This window comes from Delphinapterus leucas, chromosome 2 (assembly GCF_059928025.1).
Source record: "Delphinapterus leucas isolate spDelLeu-1000000601 "Yukka" chromosome 2, BTC_Dleu_Yukka2, whole genome shotgun sequence".
Lineage (NCBI taxonomy): Eukaryota > Metazoa > Chordata > Mammalia > Artiodactyla > Monodontidae > Delphinapterus > Delphinapterus leucas.
In genome coordinates, this window is record NC_143130.1 from 95,710,470 (window position 1) to 95,728,541 (window position 18,072).

Sequence of the window (18,072 nt, forward strand, 5' to 3'; positions counted from 1 at the left end):
TGCTTCTTGGGGGGCTGGGGCTGTTTGATTTGGCTCAGAACAAAAGCATTCTACGTGTCTATAAATGATGCACCAATTTTGACTAAGCAAGCACTACCTTGATTGATAGTGCGCATTAAATTCACTCTTCTAAAATTCATGGTTTTTCTACTTAGGCAGTGTGCGCAGAGATTCAGTCTCTGTCAGGGGAAGGCGAGGGTACTCAGTGAACCCTCTTGAAGTGGCTTGCAAAATCTGTCTGTGCATATGTGTGTATTTCTTAGGAGAAAAGTTCCCAGCTGTCAAAAGAGGTCTCCAACCCATGGAAGGGTAAGATGCTCTGGGTCTAAAGAGGTCTGCTGTATGACTTTAGTAAAGCCAGTTGGGAGCCCTTACAGTAGGTCCCATCAGCACAGAAAGTTAAAAACGGGGGTGTGTCTCACCACTTTGTAATCATGCTTCTGCACAGTCAGGCAGTAATCATCCCTTCCCCTCAGCTCATCCTAATCAATAAGTTTTTGCATCTGAACCTTTTTTTCTTCGTCTCTTCATTTGTCCTTTAAATCCAATTTATGCTATAGCAAATTCTGGAAGTTCTGAATGCTTGGGAACCAAAACAGTTTTAAGAAATATTTTATCTTTCTGCACCCATCAGGTGTGGCTGAACGAAAGCACTGCCCCAGGAAGCTGAGCCCCGAGGTAAGCAGACACCCAGCTACTTCAGACACCCAGCTCCATGTGAGGTGGGACAGGCAGGCAAGCATGGAGGAAAGCCTGAAGCCCCAAGGATGCTGAGTTTAAAGCCCACTTAGTTAAACCGCACAGGCCCAATTCAGGAAACAACGCTGGCCCGTGTGAACCTTAAGGGTTTACTTTAGGCAGGCAGTAAGATAAGAAAGGAATTACAGAGACAAGCAGCTAACGAACTAGTGAACTCATTAGTATTTACGTTGTTTTCCATAGACCTGCTCTCTACCAGTATCAGTGGTTTTCAAAGTGTGGTCCCCAGACCAGCAGCCTCGTCATCACCTGCAACATCCTAGAAATACAAATATGTGGGCCCCTCTCCACTCTTCCAAATCAGAAACTCTAGGGTGGGGGCCAGCCTGGGGTGTAACAAGTCCTTCAGGTGATTCAGAAGCACAATAAAGTCTGAGAACCACCTGTCTTAACCAAAACCTGACTTCTCCTTGATCATTTGGAGTCAGGTCCCTGGATTATCCTTACCACCTCTGCATTTTACTGTAAGATCAGCCTCAGTTAATGTTCTTTAGATTTGCTGACTCATATGCCTGGCTTGTGGCTTCTCTAGTTTAGGGGATACTGTCACCTCCAGGCTAACCACCGTTCGGATTCCCATTGCTGGCTCTACCTCAGAAGCCCTAGAGGTGCATACCTGTTAAAGAGCTTCCTTCCAGGGGTCTATGGTCACCGTTGAGTGTGGCAGTGGAATCTGTTCTGGAATCCTCCCTCACGTTCATGTCTGGGCTACAGCTGGCCGTAGCTGGGCAACTTACCTGGTTGCTCTTTATGTGCAAAGCAGTGCTGAGCTCATGGGAAACACTCAATACACATGTGTAAACTATATAGCCTGAAACTGGGCCATGAGTAGTTACTGCCATCACAATCACCAGGCTGAATTCTGAGCCCAAACGACACACTTAGGCTATCCCAGGATAATCTTCACTGAATAAAAGTACACATTGGACTTTTAATTTGCAAGTGTTCTGCACTTTTCAATCAGTGGTCTTAGAGATTCATGTGAAGAGAGATGGGAGTACATAAATAGGGTGTTAAATATATCAAGTGTAACCAAAAAAATTAACCAGAAAAATAAGTTTAAAAGCAATCAAAAAAAAAACTTCAATAATGTATAAATAACTTAATCTGAGGTAAGAGAAAAACAAAATCCTGCAGATACTTTTAGAAAAATAAACCTCTTCTGTACTATACAGAAATTTACCTTTTACCACATCTTCTCAATCCCCATATGGTCGCCCTCTCCCACCAAAGACTCTGGGCACCAGAACTGAAGCTGAGAATCTCTCCGACCCCTACACTTCAGGTAACCATACAGAATATTCAAAGCTCGAGTTCAGCCAGGCTAAGTTACAAGAAAACTGAACCCATTCTCCATCCCATCCTAGAATAGAAGGGGCTACAGCAGTGTGTGGAGTGCTCAAGGCTGGGACCAAATCTCTGAGTGAGGTAAGGAATGGATGTGCTTCCTCCTAACAAATCACTTGCCTCCTTCCAGGAGGTCCGTTATCTTCCCTCTCGTCTTCAAAAGACAGTTTTTCATCTCTGAAATGAGAGATGCCCACGCACCACCCCAAGTCCTCCTCAAAGAGCTAGGCCCCCACCCTAACCCCATATCTATCCAGCCAGCTTCTACAGTGGTCTTCCCATTCTTCTGAGCTCTGGAGTGGTGGCTCCATGACAGAGCATTACTCTATACTCCTTACTGGGGCCAAGACCCAAACAATTGTCTTCTCCTGTGAGGGAAAGGAAGAGGGGGGGCAAAGCAAAAATTAATAATAAAGCATTTTGTAAAAATTCAGGGAAGAGAAACAATTCTAAATCAGTGTTCTGGTTTGTGCAGCTGTTTTTTTAAACCGTTTTCTGTTTCCTAACACCCCATCCCACAGTGGAGCTGACTGCTGGAGCACATTTTGAGCAGAGTCTTGGCCAATGGCTCCTGCTTCCCTACCAGCCCCAGGGCTGCGCCGAACTAAGTAAGCACCATGTCGGAGCACTGCAGGCTCCCAGCTCTGCTGGCTGTGTCCAGTACTGATCCTTGAGTGGCCTGTATGCCATAGGGTCCCAGAGACGGGCAAAAAAGGTGAGAAATCCAAAAAGGTGAGTTGAACTTCATTCACTCTGGACAGCCAGGAGCTCAGGCCCCCTCGCTCTGCAGAGGTGCCAGCTGTGACCAAGTACTGACTAGGTTTCGCTGGCAACTCAGGGATGAGCGCTGTCTGCCCAGTTCGCCACAGCAGGTAGCCTCGGCTCTTCTTAACATCAGGATACAGAGAGTAACAAGAGCTGCCCCAGCATCTCTGGGGTGTCCTGGAGCACCATCTTGACCGTGAGATGCTAACTACCAAGGAAGGAAGCCAGTCTGGCTATAACCAGCGGCTGCTGTTTGATGAAGGAGCTTAGGAGCTGAGGGGGGAATCCTGGAGCACCAAGTTCTACCTGAAATAAACCAGAGAGGGAAGAGTTAAAGGTGCAGACAGACCCAGAAGAGTGCACCGGGGCACACTTCAGCCATAAGCAGCCACCCCAGGCTGCTGTGATTGGAGAGGCTCTGAACTGTCTACAGCCCTGTGCTCTGCTGTTCAGATCTAGGCAAAAGCTTTACTTCCCAATGACAAAAGGTCAAGTCAGGGAACTGAGGGTGCTGCTCTGCCTCACAATGACTCATCTATCTCCTGAGGACCCTGGGAACAGCCAGAGGATGTAGGCCGCCAGGCTCTGGTAAGAGCAGCTTCAGAAGAAGGTTGATCAACTCTGCCTCATTCCTTCCTGATTCCCACTGATTCGTGACCCAAGAAACCCTTGAGTCTCCAGCTCTCAGGCCACAGATCCTGGGTACTGAAGGATGTTGAACAGCTATACAGAAAGCTCCCATGGGGCTGGGGTCAAATCAAGGCATGCTGTGAGGCCAGCTGCACAAGGTGGATCACCTGGGCCAAGTAGATGACTCTGGTGATCTCCTTCCCTTCCACAGTGAGGGGCTGCAGGATCCAGGCACTGGGCAGGATCTCCCCTCGGACCATCTCCCTGCTGGGTCTCGGCATGGACGCATCATACACAGACTGAGCTGCCATGATAGACAGTTGCCCCTGGAAACAGAGCAATGTGAGTTCAGCCTACGTGATATGGGAGGGACAGGGACAAACAGGGACAGGCTCCAGTGCAGTCAGTACCGTGGAAGGCAACACTGGGCCAGCCTTCACCCCCACCCTGGCCCAACTTGCCCTCCTTCCCCCAGAGGACCTGATGCCCACAAAGATTGCTTCTCACAACACACCAGTCCAAGTTCCTCCCACAACATCTTTACCACCAGCAAGGCAGGCACCTCTTTGGCTTCCACGCAGACACAACAGAAATCCCGTGGCTGTTTCAGTGCACACAGGGTGGTATTGCACACCAAATACACTGGAGGGGCAGGGATGCAGGAAGTCAGAAGGTACATGGACAGACCGGGTTCTACCCTGTGACACCCCATCATTCCACAGCCTGACACCCCATTGGACCTAGCTGAGTACCCGGCCTCCTGAGAGCACTGCCTCTGACCCTGCTGCCTCTGTCCCCTGGGCTCACCCAGGCTGATGCTGTTGGTCACCCGCTGATGCAGCCTCGCTGTCTGGATGGGCTTGTGGTACAGCGGCCACAAGGTGGGGTCACTCACAGCTGCCCACACGTGAGACAGTGGCTGGGACACCACGCCAGCCCCCAGGAAGCCATGCCGAGTAGAAGAAAACACCTTGTAGTACAGATGCACGTCCTGCTCCTCGCCCTGAGGGCTGGGGGAGACACCAAGGGTGGGGAAGAGGAGGAGGGGATGAAAGCTGGGTTCTAGAGTCACAGGAAGAGCTCACGGTGAGGGACTCAAGGAAGCCGGGGTGGAGAAGGGAAAGGAGAGAAGGCGAGCAGGGCCACAGGGAGAAGACACTGTGCAAGGGAACTTACTTCCAGCCAGCTGCTGCCTGGCAGCTGAAGAGGTGGTTCAGATTATCTGAGCAAGCAGCCATTACCTGGGGACACAGTGACCACACCCAGATTAGTGGGCACAGTTTGTACAAAGCAGACTCTTGGATTAGTCCCTCAGGCCAGCATTTACTGAATTCCCCACTTTTGTAAAGATAGAGAGCTGCTGAAGAAGCCCTCATCTGCCCTGTTCCTTCCCTCCTCTTTCTTCCTCCCCACCCAGCAGAGTCGGCTACAGGAAACCTCACATCAGCCATAGAGATGTCCACGATGTGCTTGGCCAAATCCTTGTAGGAGGAGGAGAAGGAGGTCCCCAGGCTGGACAGGCTGGACGGAGAACAGCAGCAACTGCCCAGGGAGGCTCTGCGGCCTACAATGAACAGGTGGAGACTCTTGAGACGGCATGAGCATCAGGGCCTCAGGGCAGCAACGGCCTCCTTCAATAATAATGTCCCTCCTCCTGAGGGACAGTGGCTCCCTAGGATCTAGCAGACCTCAGCCCCAAAGTCCCCACACCGGGTAGGTAGCTCTGCCCCACCACTCACTGCAGGCTGAGGTTTTCCAGGCAGAGCCGGCCAGGTTCAGCTGACTGTTCCTCACTGCAGAGCGGCCCCACACCTCCCCTATCCAGGAGTCTCTGGAATCAGGCAAGTTTGTGTCCCCCTGCAGAAGAGAAGATGCTCAGGACCGGAGCAGAGGCAGGGAAAGAGCAGAACACCAGAAAGCCAGTGCAGAATTATCTCCTCTGCCTCTGAACAGCACCAAACAGCTTTCAACATAAAGGCTCAAGCGAAAAGGTGTTCCCTGCTGGATGCCCTTGAGAAGTCAACCGCAATAGAAACCAGTCCCCCTGGAGAGTTTCCTTGCCCTTCAAGCCACACACTCAAGGTTGCTTGTAGGAGAGTTCCAACAGGGATCAGAATGAACTGGGACCTGAGACGATGGGGTACCAGGGGTCAGTGAGTGGGGGGGCCCTCTGCGCCACTGCAGCAACAGGAATGAGGCCATGGCTGGAGCTCTGTTTAATGTGGGCAGCAAACAAAGCCCAACTGGGAGGTGGGAGGTGGAAGGTGGGATGGGGAAGAAAAGTGACGGGCTGTGAGAAAAGCTTGACCCTTGGCCCCAGCCCCAGGTACAGCAGCTAAGCCAAAGGTCCTAATTTGGAACCAAATGGGGATGGATGATCCTCTCGATTTGCAATACAGCCACCACACCTTTACTACAAGCAGCTCCTCAATGACATGACCCTTGACCTCTGCTGGATCTAACAGGCATCCACTATCCTACCTCTATCATCGGTTCCTAACCTAGTGTTACTTTTAAAAAAAAGTGAACAAAGATATTCTGTCTCCATCCTTACGTCCTTTCTTCCTGCTGCAGCATCCAAGTGGTCTCTCCTACTTCAGGCAGATTGAGATTTTTGTGCCACCTTATCAAGAACCTTTCACTACTGATCTCTTTCTTCACTTATTGCCTCCACCTCTCCTTCTTCACTAGATTCTTCATATCAGCATTTAAGCATGCAAAAATTTCTCCCACCTTTAAAAACTTTCCTCTACAGGCATCTTTGCTCTTTTGTCCTTTACAGATAAACTTGAAATGATTGTCACCGTTTGCCATCTCCCACCTCTTATACCCTTCTGAATGCACTCAAATCTAGCCTTTGCTAGATCCATGTGCCTGAATGTGGTGAACAGGTCCCAGTCCTCATCTTACTGAGCATCTCCCTTTCACTTGCTTCCTGAATCCCTGGGATCTTGGCTTTCTGTCTCTCTGGGTGTTCCTTCCCAGTTTATTTTGTTGGCTCATCTTCCCCAAACATAAGTTGATTTATTGGGATTCTTTCAAGACTCGGGCCTAGGCCCTCTTCTCGCTCTATAATATACTCCTGTGTGATCCCATCTGTTCCCAGTGCTATACTGATGACTTCCAAAAGTAAATATGTGTGGATTAATCAATAAATATTGCGAGACGACAGGGTCACCATCTGAAGAAAAGGTTACCGTCAGACCCATTTCACACATCTTGCCAAAACAAATTACTTATGCTTTGTGGCTCAAAAATATACAGGGTGGGGGAGAATTTAATAATACTATGAGAAAATTTTTTTTTTAAATTTAATGATCTCATAGTGCAGAAATGCCTTCCTAAACAGGGCACAAACTCCAGAGGCCATGAAAGAAAAGACTGATAAAAACTAGATTAACATATCATAAAAACAACTAGGAAAAAAACCCACTGGCCTCTCAAATGGCAAAAGGATAACTGTCTTAATATAAGGAAAGGCCACCAAAAACAAAACAACCTAACAGAAATGGACCCAGTACACTGGCAGGCAGAGCAAAAAGCCAAAGGGCTCTTAAATATCTGAAAAGGCACTCCCATCTCAGACACAAGAGAATTGCAAATTAAAACTAAAATGAAATACTATTTTATGCCTATGAGATTCACAAAGATTGAAGGAAAAAACCCTTAATAAACACTGTTAAGCAGAAATGTGGGTAAGTAGGCACTTATATATTGTTATTTGAGAGTGTAAATAGGTATATTTTGAAAATATTCATCACATATTTTAAATTAAAAATACATATATCCTTTGACACCTAGCAATCCTGCTTCTAGGTATTTAATTACAGATATTCTTTCATTTAAGTGGCAATAAACATTTTCAAATATGAACTCAGAGAACCTAGAGAATATAGTGCCCTTGAGTCTTTCTTGAAGAAATTACAAGAAGAATTACTAGGGTAGAAAAAAGAATGTACGCCAAAGAACTGCAAATGAGCAGAGTCCATTTGATCTAGCATGAGAACTAGAACTCTGAATACAAACACTGTAAATAGTATAGAAATACTATAACAAAAGGTAATGAGAAAAAATGAGAGAAGGTGGAAATACACTGATTTCCTCATGTTTTACAGCCAGGGTGAAAAGAAAACTGCTAAATCAAGAAATAAAGACTATTTAAATATACAAAAGTAATGATGAAAAGAAAAGAAAGGAAAAAAAAAAGGCTTCCAAATTACCAGAAAGAAGACACATATACACCCCCAAAGCAAGGAAAACACAGACCACAAAGAAGTTAAACAAGATTTTTAGAAGCCAATGGAATATTCATGACCAAAACCCTCAAATATAAAAAAAAAGAAATTTTACTTTCTCTGAAATCATACATTCTCTCAACACATGGCAAACTTAAAAATTAGTAACAGGGCTTCCCTGGTGGCACAGTGGTTAAGAATGCACCTGCCAAAAAAAAAAAAGAAGAATGCACCTGCCAATGCAGGGGACACGGGTCTGAGCCCTGGTCTGGGAAGATCCCACATGCCGTGGAACAGCTAAGCCTGTGCACCACAACTACTGAGCCTGTGCTCTAGAGCCTGCGAGCCACAACTACTGTGCCCTCGTGCCATAGCTAGTGAAGCCTGTGTGCCTAGAGCCCATGCTCCGCAACAAGAGAAGCCACCATAATGAGAAGCCTACACACCGTAATGAAGACACAGCCCCACTCGCTGCAACTCAAGAAAGCCCACACAGCAACGAAGACCCAATGCAGCCAAAAATGAATAAATAAAAATAAAGTTCCCTTAAAAAAAATAACAAAATCAGAAAACATGGCCTTTCTACCAAAAAGTTTTGAAAAACTCTTAACAACAATTGGGTAAAGAAGAAATACAAGCTGAAATTTCAAAATTACTATAAAGCAAAGATTATATACAGATATATATCTATATCTGTGTCTATATCTATATATATCTCACAACTTGTGGGATACAACTAAAGCAGTGCTCAGAGGGAAAGTTTTAACTTCAGATATTTACATCTATGAAAAAGAAAAAAAATGAATATTATGAACTACATGCCAACAATTAGGTAACTCAGATGAAATGGACAAGTTCCTAAAAAGATACAAACTACTGAAACTGACTCAAGAAGAAATGGAAAATCTGAATAGACATTTAATAAGTAAATTTAGTAATCAAAAAATTTTTTAAATTCCCACAAAGAAAATTTCAAGATGGGATAGCTTCATTAGTGAAATCTACCAAGCATTTAGAGGAGAATTAACACCAGCTCTTCACAGTTCTTCCGAAAATAGAGGAGGGAACACTTCTCAACTCATTCTATGAGGCCAAGATTACCCTGATAAAACCAAAGACATCAAGTAAACTATAGACCAATATCCCTGTGCATTTAAACAAATAAATCCTAAGCAAAATAACTAGTAAACTGAGTCTAGCAACATATAAAGAGGATATATACCATGACCAAGTGGGATTTATCCCAGGAACACAAAGTTAGTTCAACATAGAAAAATCAATGTAATATATTAATAGAACAAAGGAAAACACCCACATGATCATCTCAATAGATACAGGAAAAAGTATTTAAATCCATCACCTTTTCATGATAAAAGCAATAAGCTAGGACTAGAAGGAAATCTCCTCAACTTGATAAAGATTATGTACGAAAACCCCACAGCTAACATACTTAATAGTAAAAACTGGATGGTTTTCTCCTAAAATCAGTAACAAGACAACAACGTCTGCTCTCACCACTTCTCTATTTAACATGGTACTCAAGATTCTAGCCAGGGCAGTTAGGCAAGAAAACAACAACAAAAGATCAGATATTCTATATACAAGGTCATATCACCTAAGGAGTCTAATAAAATAAAGTATTAGAACTAGTAAATGAGTACAGGAGACAACATCAATATACAAAAATCAACTGTATTTCTGTATAGTAGCAATGAGCAAACCAAAAAGGAAATTAAGGAAACAAGCCCATTTATAATAGCATCAAAAAGAATAAAATAGTTAGGAATAAATTTAACAACAACAAAAAAAAACACGAAAAATTTATACTCTGAAAACTATAAAACATTGTTGAAAATAAAGAAGACCCGAATAAATGAAAAGATATCCCATGTTCGTGAATTGAAAGACTTAATATTGTTCAGATAGCAACCCTCCCCAAATTGATCTATAGGTTCAATGCAATCCCAATCAAAATCCCAGCTGACTTTTCAGAAATTGAAAAGATTATCCCTAAAATTCATATGTACAGTCAAGGGACACAGAATAGCCAAAACAATCTTGAAAAAGAACAAAGTTGGAAGATATATACTTCTTGATTTCAAAATCTACCACAAACCCAGGGGCTTCCCTGGTGGCACAGTGGTTGAGAGTCCACCTGTCGATGCAGGGGACACGGGTTCGTGCCCCGGTCCGGGAGGATCCCACATGCCACGGAGCGGCTAGGCCCATGAGCCATGGCCGCTGGGCCTGCGCGGCCGGAGCCTGTGCTCCACAACAGGAGAGGCCACAACAGTGAGAGGCCCGTGTACTGAAAAAAAAAAAAAAAATCTACCACAAACCTAAACAGTTATCAAGACGGTGTGGTATTGGCCTAAGGATAGATATATAATTCAATGGAATGGAATTAAGAGTCCAGAAATAAATCCACACATCTATGGTCAGTTAATCTTTGACTAGGGTGCTGAGACAATTCAATGGGAGAAAAGATTATCTGTCTGAACAAATGGTGCTGGGACAACTGGATATCCACGTGCAAAAGAAAGAAATGTGATCCCTAATTCTCACTATATACAAAAATTGATTCAAAACAGATCAAAGACCCAAATGTAGGAACTAAAACTATACAACTACTAAAAGAAAATATAGGCGTAATCTTTGTGACCTTGGATTGAGCAAGAGTGTCTTAGATATGAAACCAAAAGCACAAGCAACAGAAGAAAAAAATTAAAGTAGACATGATCAAAATTTATAACTTTGTGCTTCAAATGACACCATCAAGAAAGTGAAAAGACAACACACAGAATAAAGAAACTTTTTATAAATCATATAACTGATAAGGGACTTATACTAGAATATATAAAGAACTCTTTGCCTTAATAAAAAGACAACCCAATTAGAAAATGGACAAAAAATGGGAAAAGACATTGCTCTAAAAAAAATTTATAAATTTATAATAAGCACATGAAAAGTTCAACACCATTAACCATCAGGATGATGCAAACGATGAGGTACCACCTGAGATCCCACTGGGATGAATATAATTTAAAAGATGAATAATAACAAGTGTTGGCTAGGATGTGGAGAAATACATTGCTTATATACTGTTGATGGGACTGCAGAATAGTGCAGCCACTTTGAAAAACAGGCTGGCAGTTCTTCAAGTGGTGAAACAGAGTTACCCTATGATCTCAGTCCAACTCCTAGGTAAAACCCAAGAGAAGTGAAAACATGTCCACACAAAAACTTGTACATTAATGTTCACAGCAGCATTGTTCATAATAGGCAAAAAGTGGAAACAACCTAAATGTCCATCAACTGATGAACAGACAAAGAAATGTGACAGTCACACAATGTGATATTATTAGCCATAAAAAGGAATGAAATTCTGATACATGCTACAAGTGGATGAGCCCTTGTCGTGGGGTGAATTATTGTCCTCCAAAAATGATATGTTGAAGTCCTAACTCCTGCTGTCTGTAAATGTAACTTTATTTGGAAATAGGGTCTTTGCAGATGCAATCAAGTTATGATGAGGTCCCACTGGATTAGAGTGGGCCATACATCCAATGACTGCTGTCCTTATAAGAAGGCCACACGAAGACACAGGTACACAGAGACACACAGGGAGAAGCCACGTGATGCCAAAGGCAAAGGCTGGAGTGATACAGTTACAAGCCAAGGAATGCCAAGGAAGTTATAGCCATACAATGTAACCTCAGGAAACAAGAAAAATAAACAACCTAAACTTACACCTAAAGCAACAAGAGAAAGAAGAACAAACAAAACCCAAAGTTAGTAGAAGGAAAGAAATCATAAAGATGAGAGCAGGAATAAATGAAACAGACGAAGAAAACAACAGAAAAGATCAATGGGGCTTCCCTGGTGGCGCAGTGGTTGAGAGTACGCCTGCCGATGCAGGGGACACGGGTTCGAGCCCTGGTCTGGGAAGATCCCGCATGCCGCGGAGCAACCAAGCCTGTGTACCACGACTACTGAGCCTGCACTCTAGAGCCTGAGCCACAACTACTGAGCCCACGCACCTAGAGCCTGTGCGCCGCAACAAGAGTAGCCACCGCAGTGAGAAGCCCGCACACCGCAACGAAGAGTAGCTCCCGCTTCCTGCGACTATAGAAAGCCCACGTGCAGCACAGCAACGAAGACCCAATGCAGCCAAAAATAACTGATTAAAAAAAAAGAAGTTACAACTAACTCCAGAGAAATACAAGGGATCATAAGAGACTACTACAAGGAACTATATGCCAGTAAAAGGGACAACCTGGAAGAAACAGACAAATTCTTAGAAAGGTACAATCTTCCAAGACTGAACCAGGAAGAAACAGAAAATATGAGATCAATCACAATTACTGAAATTGAAACTGGGATTAAAAAACTCCCAACAAACAGAAGTCCAGGACCAGATGCCTTCACAGGTGAATTCTATCAAACATGTAGAGAAGAATTAACACCTATCCTTCTGAAACTATTCTAAACAATTGCAGAGGAAGTAACATTCCCAAACTCATTCTATGAGTCCACCATCACCCTGATACCGAAACCAAAGACAACACAAAAAAAGAAAATTACAGGCCAATATCACTGATGAACATAGACGCAAAAATCCTAAACAAATACTAGCAAACTGAATCCAACAATAGAATTGTAAAAGGATCACGCACCATGATCAAGTGGGATTTATCCCAGGGATACAGGATTTTTCAATATCTACAAATCAATCAGTGTGATATACCATTTTAACAAATTAAAGAATAAAAACCATATTATCATCTCAATAGATGCAGAGAAAGCTTTTGACAAAATTCAACCCCATTTATGATAAAAACTCTCCAGAAAGTGGGCATAGAGGGAACCTACCTCAACATAATAAAGGCCATATATGACAAACCCACAGCTAACATCATAATCAATGGTGAAAAGCTGAAAGCACTTCCTCTAAGATCAGGAACAAGACAAGGTTGTCCACTCTCACCACTCTTACTCAACATAGTTTTGGAAGTCCTAGCCATGGCAATCAGAGAAGAAAAAGAAATAAAAGGAATACAAATTCGAAAAGAAGTAAAACTGTCACTGTTTGCAGGTGACATGATACTATACATAGAAAATCCTGAAGATGCTACCAAAAAACTACTAGAGCTCATCAATGAATTTGGTAACATTGCAGGATACAAAATTAATACATGGAAATCTGCTGCATTTCTATACACTAACAATGAAAGATCAGAAAGAGAAATTAAGGAAACACTCCCATTTACCACTGCAACAAAAATAAAATACCTAGGAATATACCTACCTAAGGAGGCAAAAGACCTGTACTCTGAAAACTATAAGATGCTGATGAAAGAAATCGAAGATGACACAAACAGATGGAAAGATATACCATGTTCTTGGAAGAATCAATACTGTCAAAATGACTATACTACCCAAGGCAATCTACAGATTCAATGCAATCCCTATCAAATTACCAATGGCATTTTTCACAGAACTAGAACAAGAAATTTTAAAATTTGTATGGAAACACAAAAGACCCCAAATAGCCAAAGCAATCCTGAGAAAGAAAAACTGAATTGGAGGAATCGGGCTCCCTGACTTCAAACTATACTACAAAGCTACAGTAATCAAAACAGTATGGTACTGGCACAAAAACAGAAATACAGATCAATGGAACAGGAGAGAAAGCCCAGAAATAAACCCATGCACCTATGGTCAATTAATCTATGACAAAGGAGGCAAGAATATACAGTGGAGAAAACACAGTCTCTTCAATAAGTGGTGCTGGGAAAACTGGACAGCTACAGGTAAAATAATGAAATTAGAACATTCTCTAACACCATACACAAAAATAAATCAAAGTGGATTAAAGACCTAAATTTAAGACTGGATACTATAAACTCTTAGAGGAAAACACAGGCAGAACACTCTTTGACATAAATTGCAGCAATATCTTTTTGGACCCACCTCCCAGAGTAATGAAAATAAAAACAAAAATAAACAAATGGTAGCTAATTAAACTTAAAAGCTTTTACACAGCAAAGGAAACCATAAGAAACAAAAAGACAACCCACAGAATGGGAGAAAATATTTGCAAGCAAAGAGACTGAGAAGGGATTAATCTTCAAAATATACAAACAGCTCATACAGCTCAATATCAAAAAAACAAACAACCCAATCAAAAAATGGGCAGAAGATCTAAATAGCAATTTCTCCAAAGAAGACATACAGATGGCCATAAAGCACATGAAAAGATGCTCAATATAGATATTGAAAAGATGCTCAATATAGATATTAGAGAAATGCAAATCAAAACTACAAGGAGATATCACCTCCCACCCGTCAGAATGGCCATTATCCGAAAGTCTACAAATAACAAATGCTGGAGAAGGTGTGGAGAAAAAGGAACCCTCCTACATTGTTGGTGGGAATGTAAATTGGTACAACCACTATGGAGAACAGTATGGAGGTTCCTTAAAAAACTAAAAATAAGACTACCATATGATCCAGCAATCCCACTCCCGGGCATATATCTGGAGAAAACCATAATTTGAAAATATACACACACCCCATTGTTCATTGCAGCACTATTTACAATAGCCAAGACATAGAAGCAACCTAAATGTCCATCAACAGATGAATGGATCAAGAAGATGTGGTACATATATACAATGGAATGTTACTCAGCCATAAAAAAGAATGAAATAATGCCATTTTCAGCAATACGGATGGACCTAAAGATTATCATACTAAGTGAAGTAAGTCAGACAGAGAAAGACAAATATCATATGATATCACTTATATGTGCAATCCAAAAAGATGATACAAATGAACTTTTTTTTTTTTCTTTTTTTTGCGGTACACGGGCCTCTCACTGCTGTGGCCTCTCCTGTTGCGGAGCACAGGCTCCGGACGCGCAGGCTCAGCGGCCATTGCTCACGGGTCCAGCCGCTCTGCGGCATGTGTGATCTTCCTGGACCGGGGCACGAACCTGTGTCCCCTGCATCAGCAGGCGGACTCTCAACCACTGCGCCACCAGGGAAGCCCCATAAATGAACTTATTTACAAAAACAGAAAGAGACTCCCAGACTTTGAGAACAAACATGTTTACCAACGGGGAAAGGTGGGGCAGGGGGGAAGGATAAAGTAGGAGGTTGGGATTAACATACACACACTACTATATATAAAATAGATAATCAACCAGGACCTGTTGTATAGCATAGGGAACTCTACTCAATATTCTCTAATAACCTATATGGGAAAAGAATCTGAAAAAGAATGATATGTATAACTGAACCACTTTGCTATACACCTGAAACTAACACAACATTGTAAATCAACTATACCCCAATATAAAATAAAAATTAAAAAAAGAATACACTACAGGGTCAGAAAAAGAAGAATAATGGGAACAACAAGGTCCTACTGTATAGCACAGGGAACTGTATTCAATATTCTATGATAAACCATAATGGAAAAGCATATAAAAAAAGGAATGTACGTATATGTATAACTGAATCACTTTGCTATACAGCAGAAATTAACGCACTATTGTAAAAAAGATATACATATTCTCAAAAGATACACATTTCCTTATAGATGTGCAGACTATCTCTGGAAATATACACCAAACTGGTTCTGGGGAGGCAAAAAGACTGAAAAATGCACTTGACATTCTATGTCTTTTGCTACTGTTTGAATATGATTTTTTTTTTTTTTTTTTTACTATGTGAAGTTTTGCTTATAAAAGGAATTTCAGATTTTATATCCCCAGCCAGATCTTACCTCTGAGCTCCAGATCTGGATCCCAACTGCCTGATTTCCAGCTGCTCCCCTGCATTTCTCACAAGCACTTTCAACCTGGTAAATACCAAACTAGACTCATGATCTTCCCCTCAAAACCTGCCCCCTTCAGGGCTCTTCGTCACATGGACATCACCAGCCCTTCAAGCCCAAAGTGCATGTGGTTCTGACTCCTCCTGCTTCCAGCCTCCAACTTCCAATCGGCCCCTGCATCCTGTGGACGCTCTAGCCAGCGCATCCACATCTGCTCCTCCACTCAGGCGGTGCCCTGAGCCAAGCAACTGTCGTCTCTCACTCGGCTTTGCCAAGGTCGTGAGCGGGTCTACCCAGGGCTGCTCTTGCCACTTCTCTGGCAAGCTCGTCATTCTCCTCCCCACTAAAAAGCTTGTCAGCAGCTTTGAGAAGTAACATGATCAGATAGATTAGAAAGCAGCCAGAATTTTCAATAGCATCTACACAACCTTGCCTTTTCTAGTCCCTTCTCCTGTGATTCTTCCATCTCACTCTTTACATTCCAGCCACACTAACCTTCTTTTAGTTCCCCCAACTCCTCCTCCCTCACTTGCTGGGCCCTCTGCCTGGAAGGCTATTCTCCTGCCCCCCCACATATCTCCAGACACCAACTTTTACTGAGTTAACTACCTCTCGGCCTTCCAGTCTCAGTTTAAACACATTCTCTTCAGAGCATCTTTGCTGATCCTCCAGACTAGGTCAGGTCCCTGTTTCATCCGGCTTAGCACCCCTTCTTCACAGAAACTACTGCAACAATAATTAAATAATAAAATAAGCTGTTTAATATTTATCCCTCTAATAATCTGTTTAAGAACAAGAACAATTTTGCTCAGTGCCTAAAATAGTGCCTACAAAATAAACACTTGTTGAATGAATGAATGAGTAAACAGGGAGGGGAGACAAAAACCACAGGGAAGACAAAGGCCATCGTACAGGAGAAGGGCTCATGTCAGCAGTGGCCTCCAGGAGGCAGAACTTCCTCCCAAACTCTTGCCAGGGTGCTCCCGGCCCGATTCATGCTTGCATTTGCCTACTCACCACACTGTCTGGGGACTGGAGCTGGCCTGGCAAGGCCGGGCTGCTATTGTAGCCAGAGGTGACACCAGAGGAGAGACTTCCGTTGGAGCTGGTGCACCAAGAGCTTGAGGCGGCCAGGGTGTGTAGCTTTTCTTCTTCCTGGGAAGGACAGATTACTGTCAACCAGCTCCAGGTGCACCCTCACTTCCCACCCTCACTTTCACCCCTTTTCACCTCCCCAGTTCCCGTCACCTCCCACTGCCTCCTGCCTCAGCCTCATACCCCCATGCCTCCCCCATCCCCACCCCAACTATATACACAAGCCGCTTCCTCCCAGACTCTGGCCTGGGGACGGGAGCTGGTCTGATGAGGATGGCATGAAAATAGAGAGTGAAGCAGCTTTGAGCTGGCACCAGGGGCCCGACGCCCTCCTCCAAATTCTAAGTCCCAAGACTCAGAGGCAGCCCTGGTCTGCCCCGGGCTCCGAGCCTATCCTGAAATCAGAGGCTTGCCCCACTCCCCACCCGCAGCAGCTGGTAGACGATCTGCTGGCGGATTCTCAGCTTTTCCTGTTCAGTCTGCTCCCGCAGTCGGGCCCGGGCACGGGCAATCTCCACCTTGGCCTCCTCACGGGCCCGCTGGTATTCTCGTAGCATCAGCTCTATGTCAGAGGGTGGGTGAGGAGACCTTGACACTGACCGTGGGCTCCTGGGGAAGACCAGAGGGTTGGAGAGATGCCTTCTAACATGGTGAGTGGGCGATGGCCCAGGCCCGCTCAACACCACCTTCCTGAAGGACCCATCCTCTCTTTGCCCACAGGGCCTTCGGGTGTGGTCTTACAAACACCCCGAGGCTCAGGCCTGCAGTCTTACATAGCATGGCACGGCTCCTCTATCCACCCCCACCCCATCCGCCGCTCCCTCCCAAACCCTCCTCTTTCCCTTTGCCTCAGTCTCCACAGCCGCCGCCGACTGCCCACAGTCACGCAGGACCCACTCCTGGAGTCGCTCCTGGCAAAGGAAGCTGCAGCCTCCGGTGTCCAGGACGCTCAAATCCAGGCCCTGCTCCCCACACTCGCCCCACCCAGAGCCTGTTCCCCACAGGGTTCTGGGTCCACCATACCTGGTGGTCTCCACAACATCCTTCCTCAGCTGCTGCAGGTATTCTCGGCGCCTGCTGGGCAAGTCAAAGGCCCAGGTGGGGAGATCCCGGTTGAATGGGAAGCTCAGTTGTTTCTGGGGGCTGAGGCTTTGCGTCCCGCGGAAGTTTTGAAGTCGCTCAGCCCGCTCCCTCCAGAGGTTATCTGCGGTGCGTTCCGGCCTGAGACAGAACGTGAGTGAGGCACTGAAGCTGACCCTGACTGCCCTTCTCCATCTCCAGACCTATCTCTGACCCCCAGAAGGTCCCAGAGCTGAGCCAGGAGGAGGGAACGGCCGGCTGTCAGCCGGCTCGGCTCTCTCTCCTCTCCCCCCAGCCCTTGTCGCCCCACTCAGAGCTG

The 18,072-nt window shown here is 44.4% G+C and overlaps 1 protein-coding gene across 1 annotated transcript in view; it reads right to left on the bottom strand.

Moving 5' to 3' along the window:
• Positions 1-1,661: 1,661 nt before the first annotated feature.
• Positions 1,662-18,072, bottom strand: part of STARD9 (StAR related lipid transfer domain containing 9) — a 125,964-nt gene continuing 109,553 nt past the window's right edge. The window contains 10 exon segments of the mRNA XM_089906250.1: positions 1,662-3,177; positions 3,669-3,827; positions 4,064-4,143; positions 4,309-4,511; positions 4,678-4,742; positions 4,944-5,065; positions 5,241-5,358; positions 16,596-16,733; positions 17,099-17,282; positions 17,697-17,894. Of these exon segments, the coding sequence (XP_089762376.1) occupies positions 3,076-3,177; positions 3,669-3,827; positions 4,064-4,143; positions 4,309-4,511; positions 4,678-4,742; positions 4,944-5,065; positions 5,241-5,358; positions 16,596-16,733; positions 17,099-17,282; positions 17,697-17,894 (1,369 nt within the window). The 3' untranslated portion in view covers positions 1,662-3,075.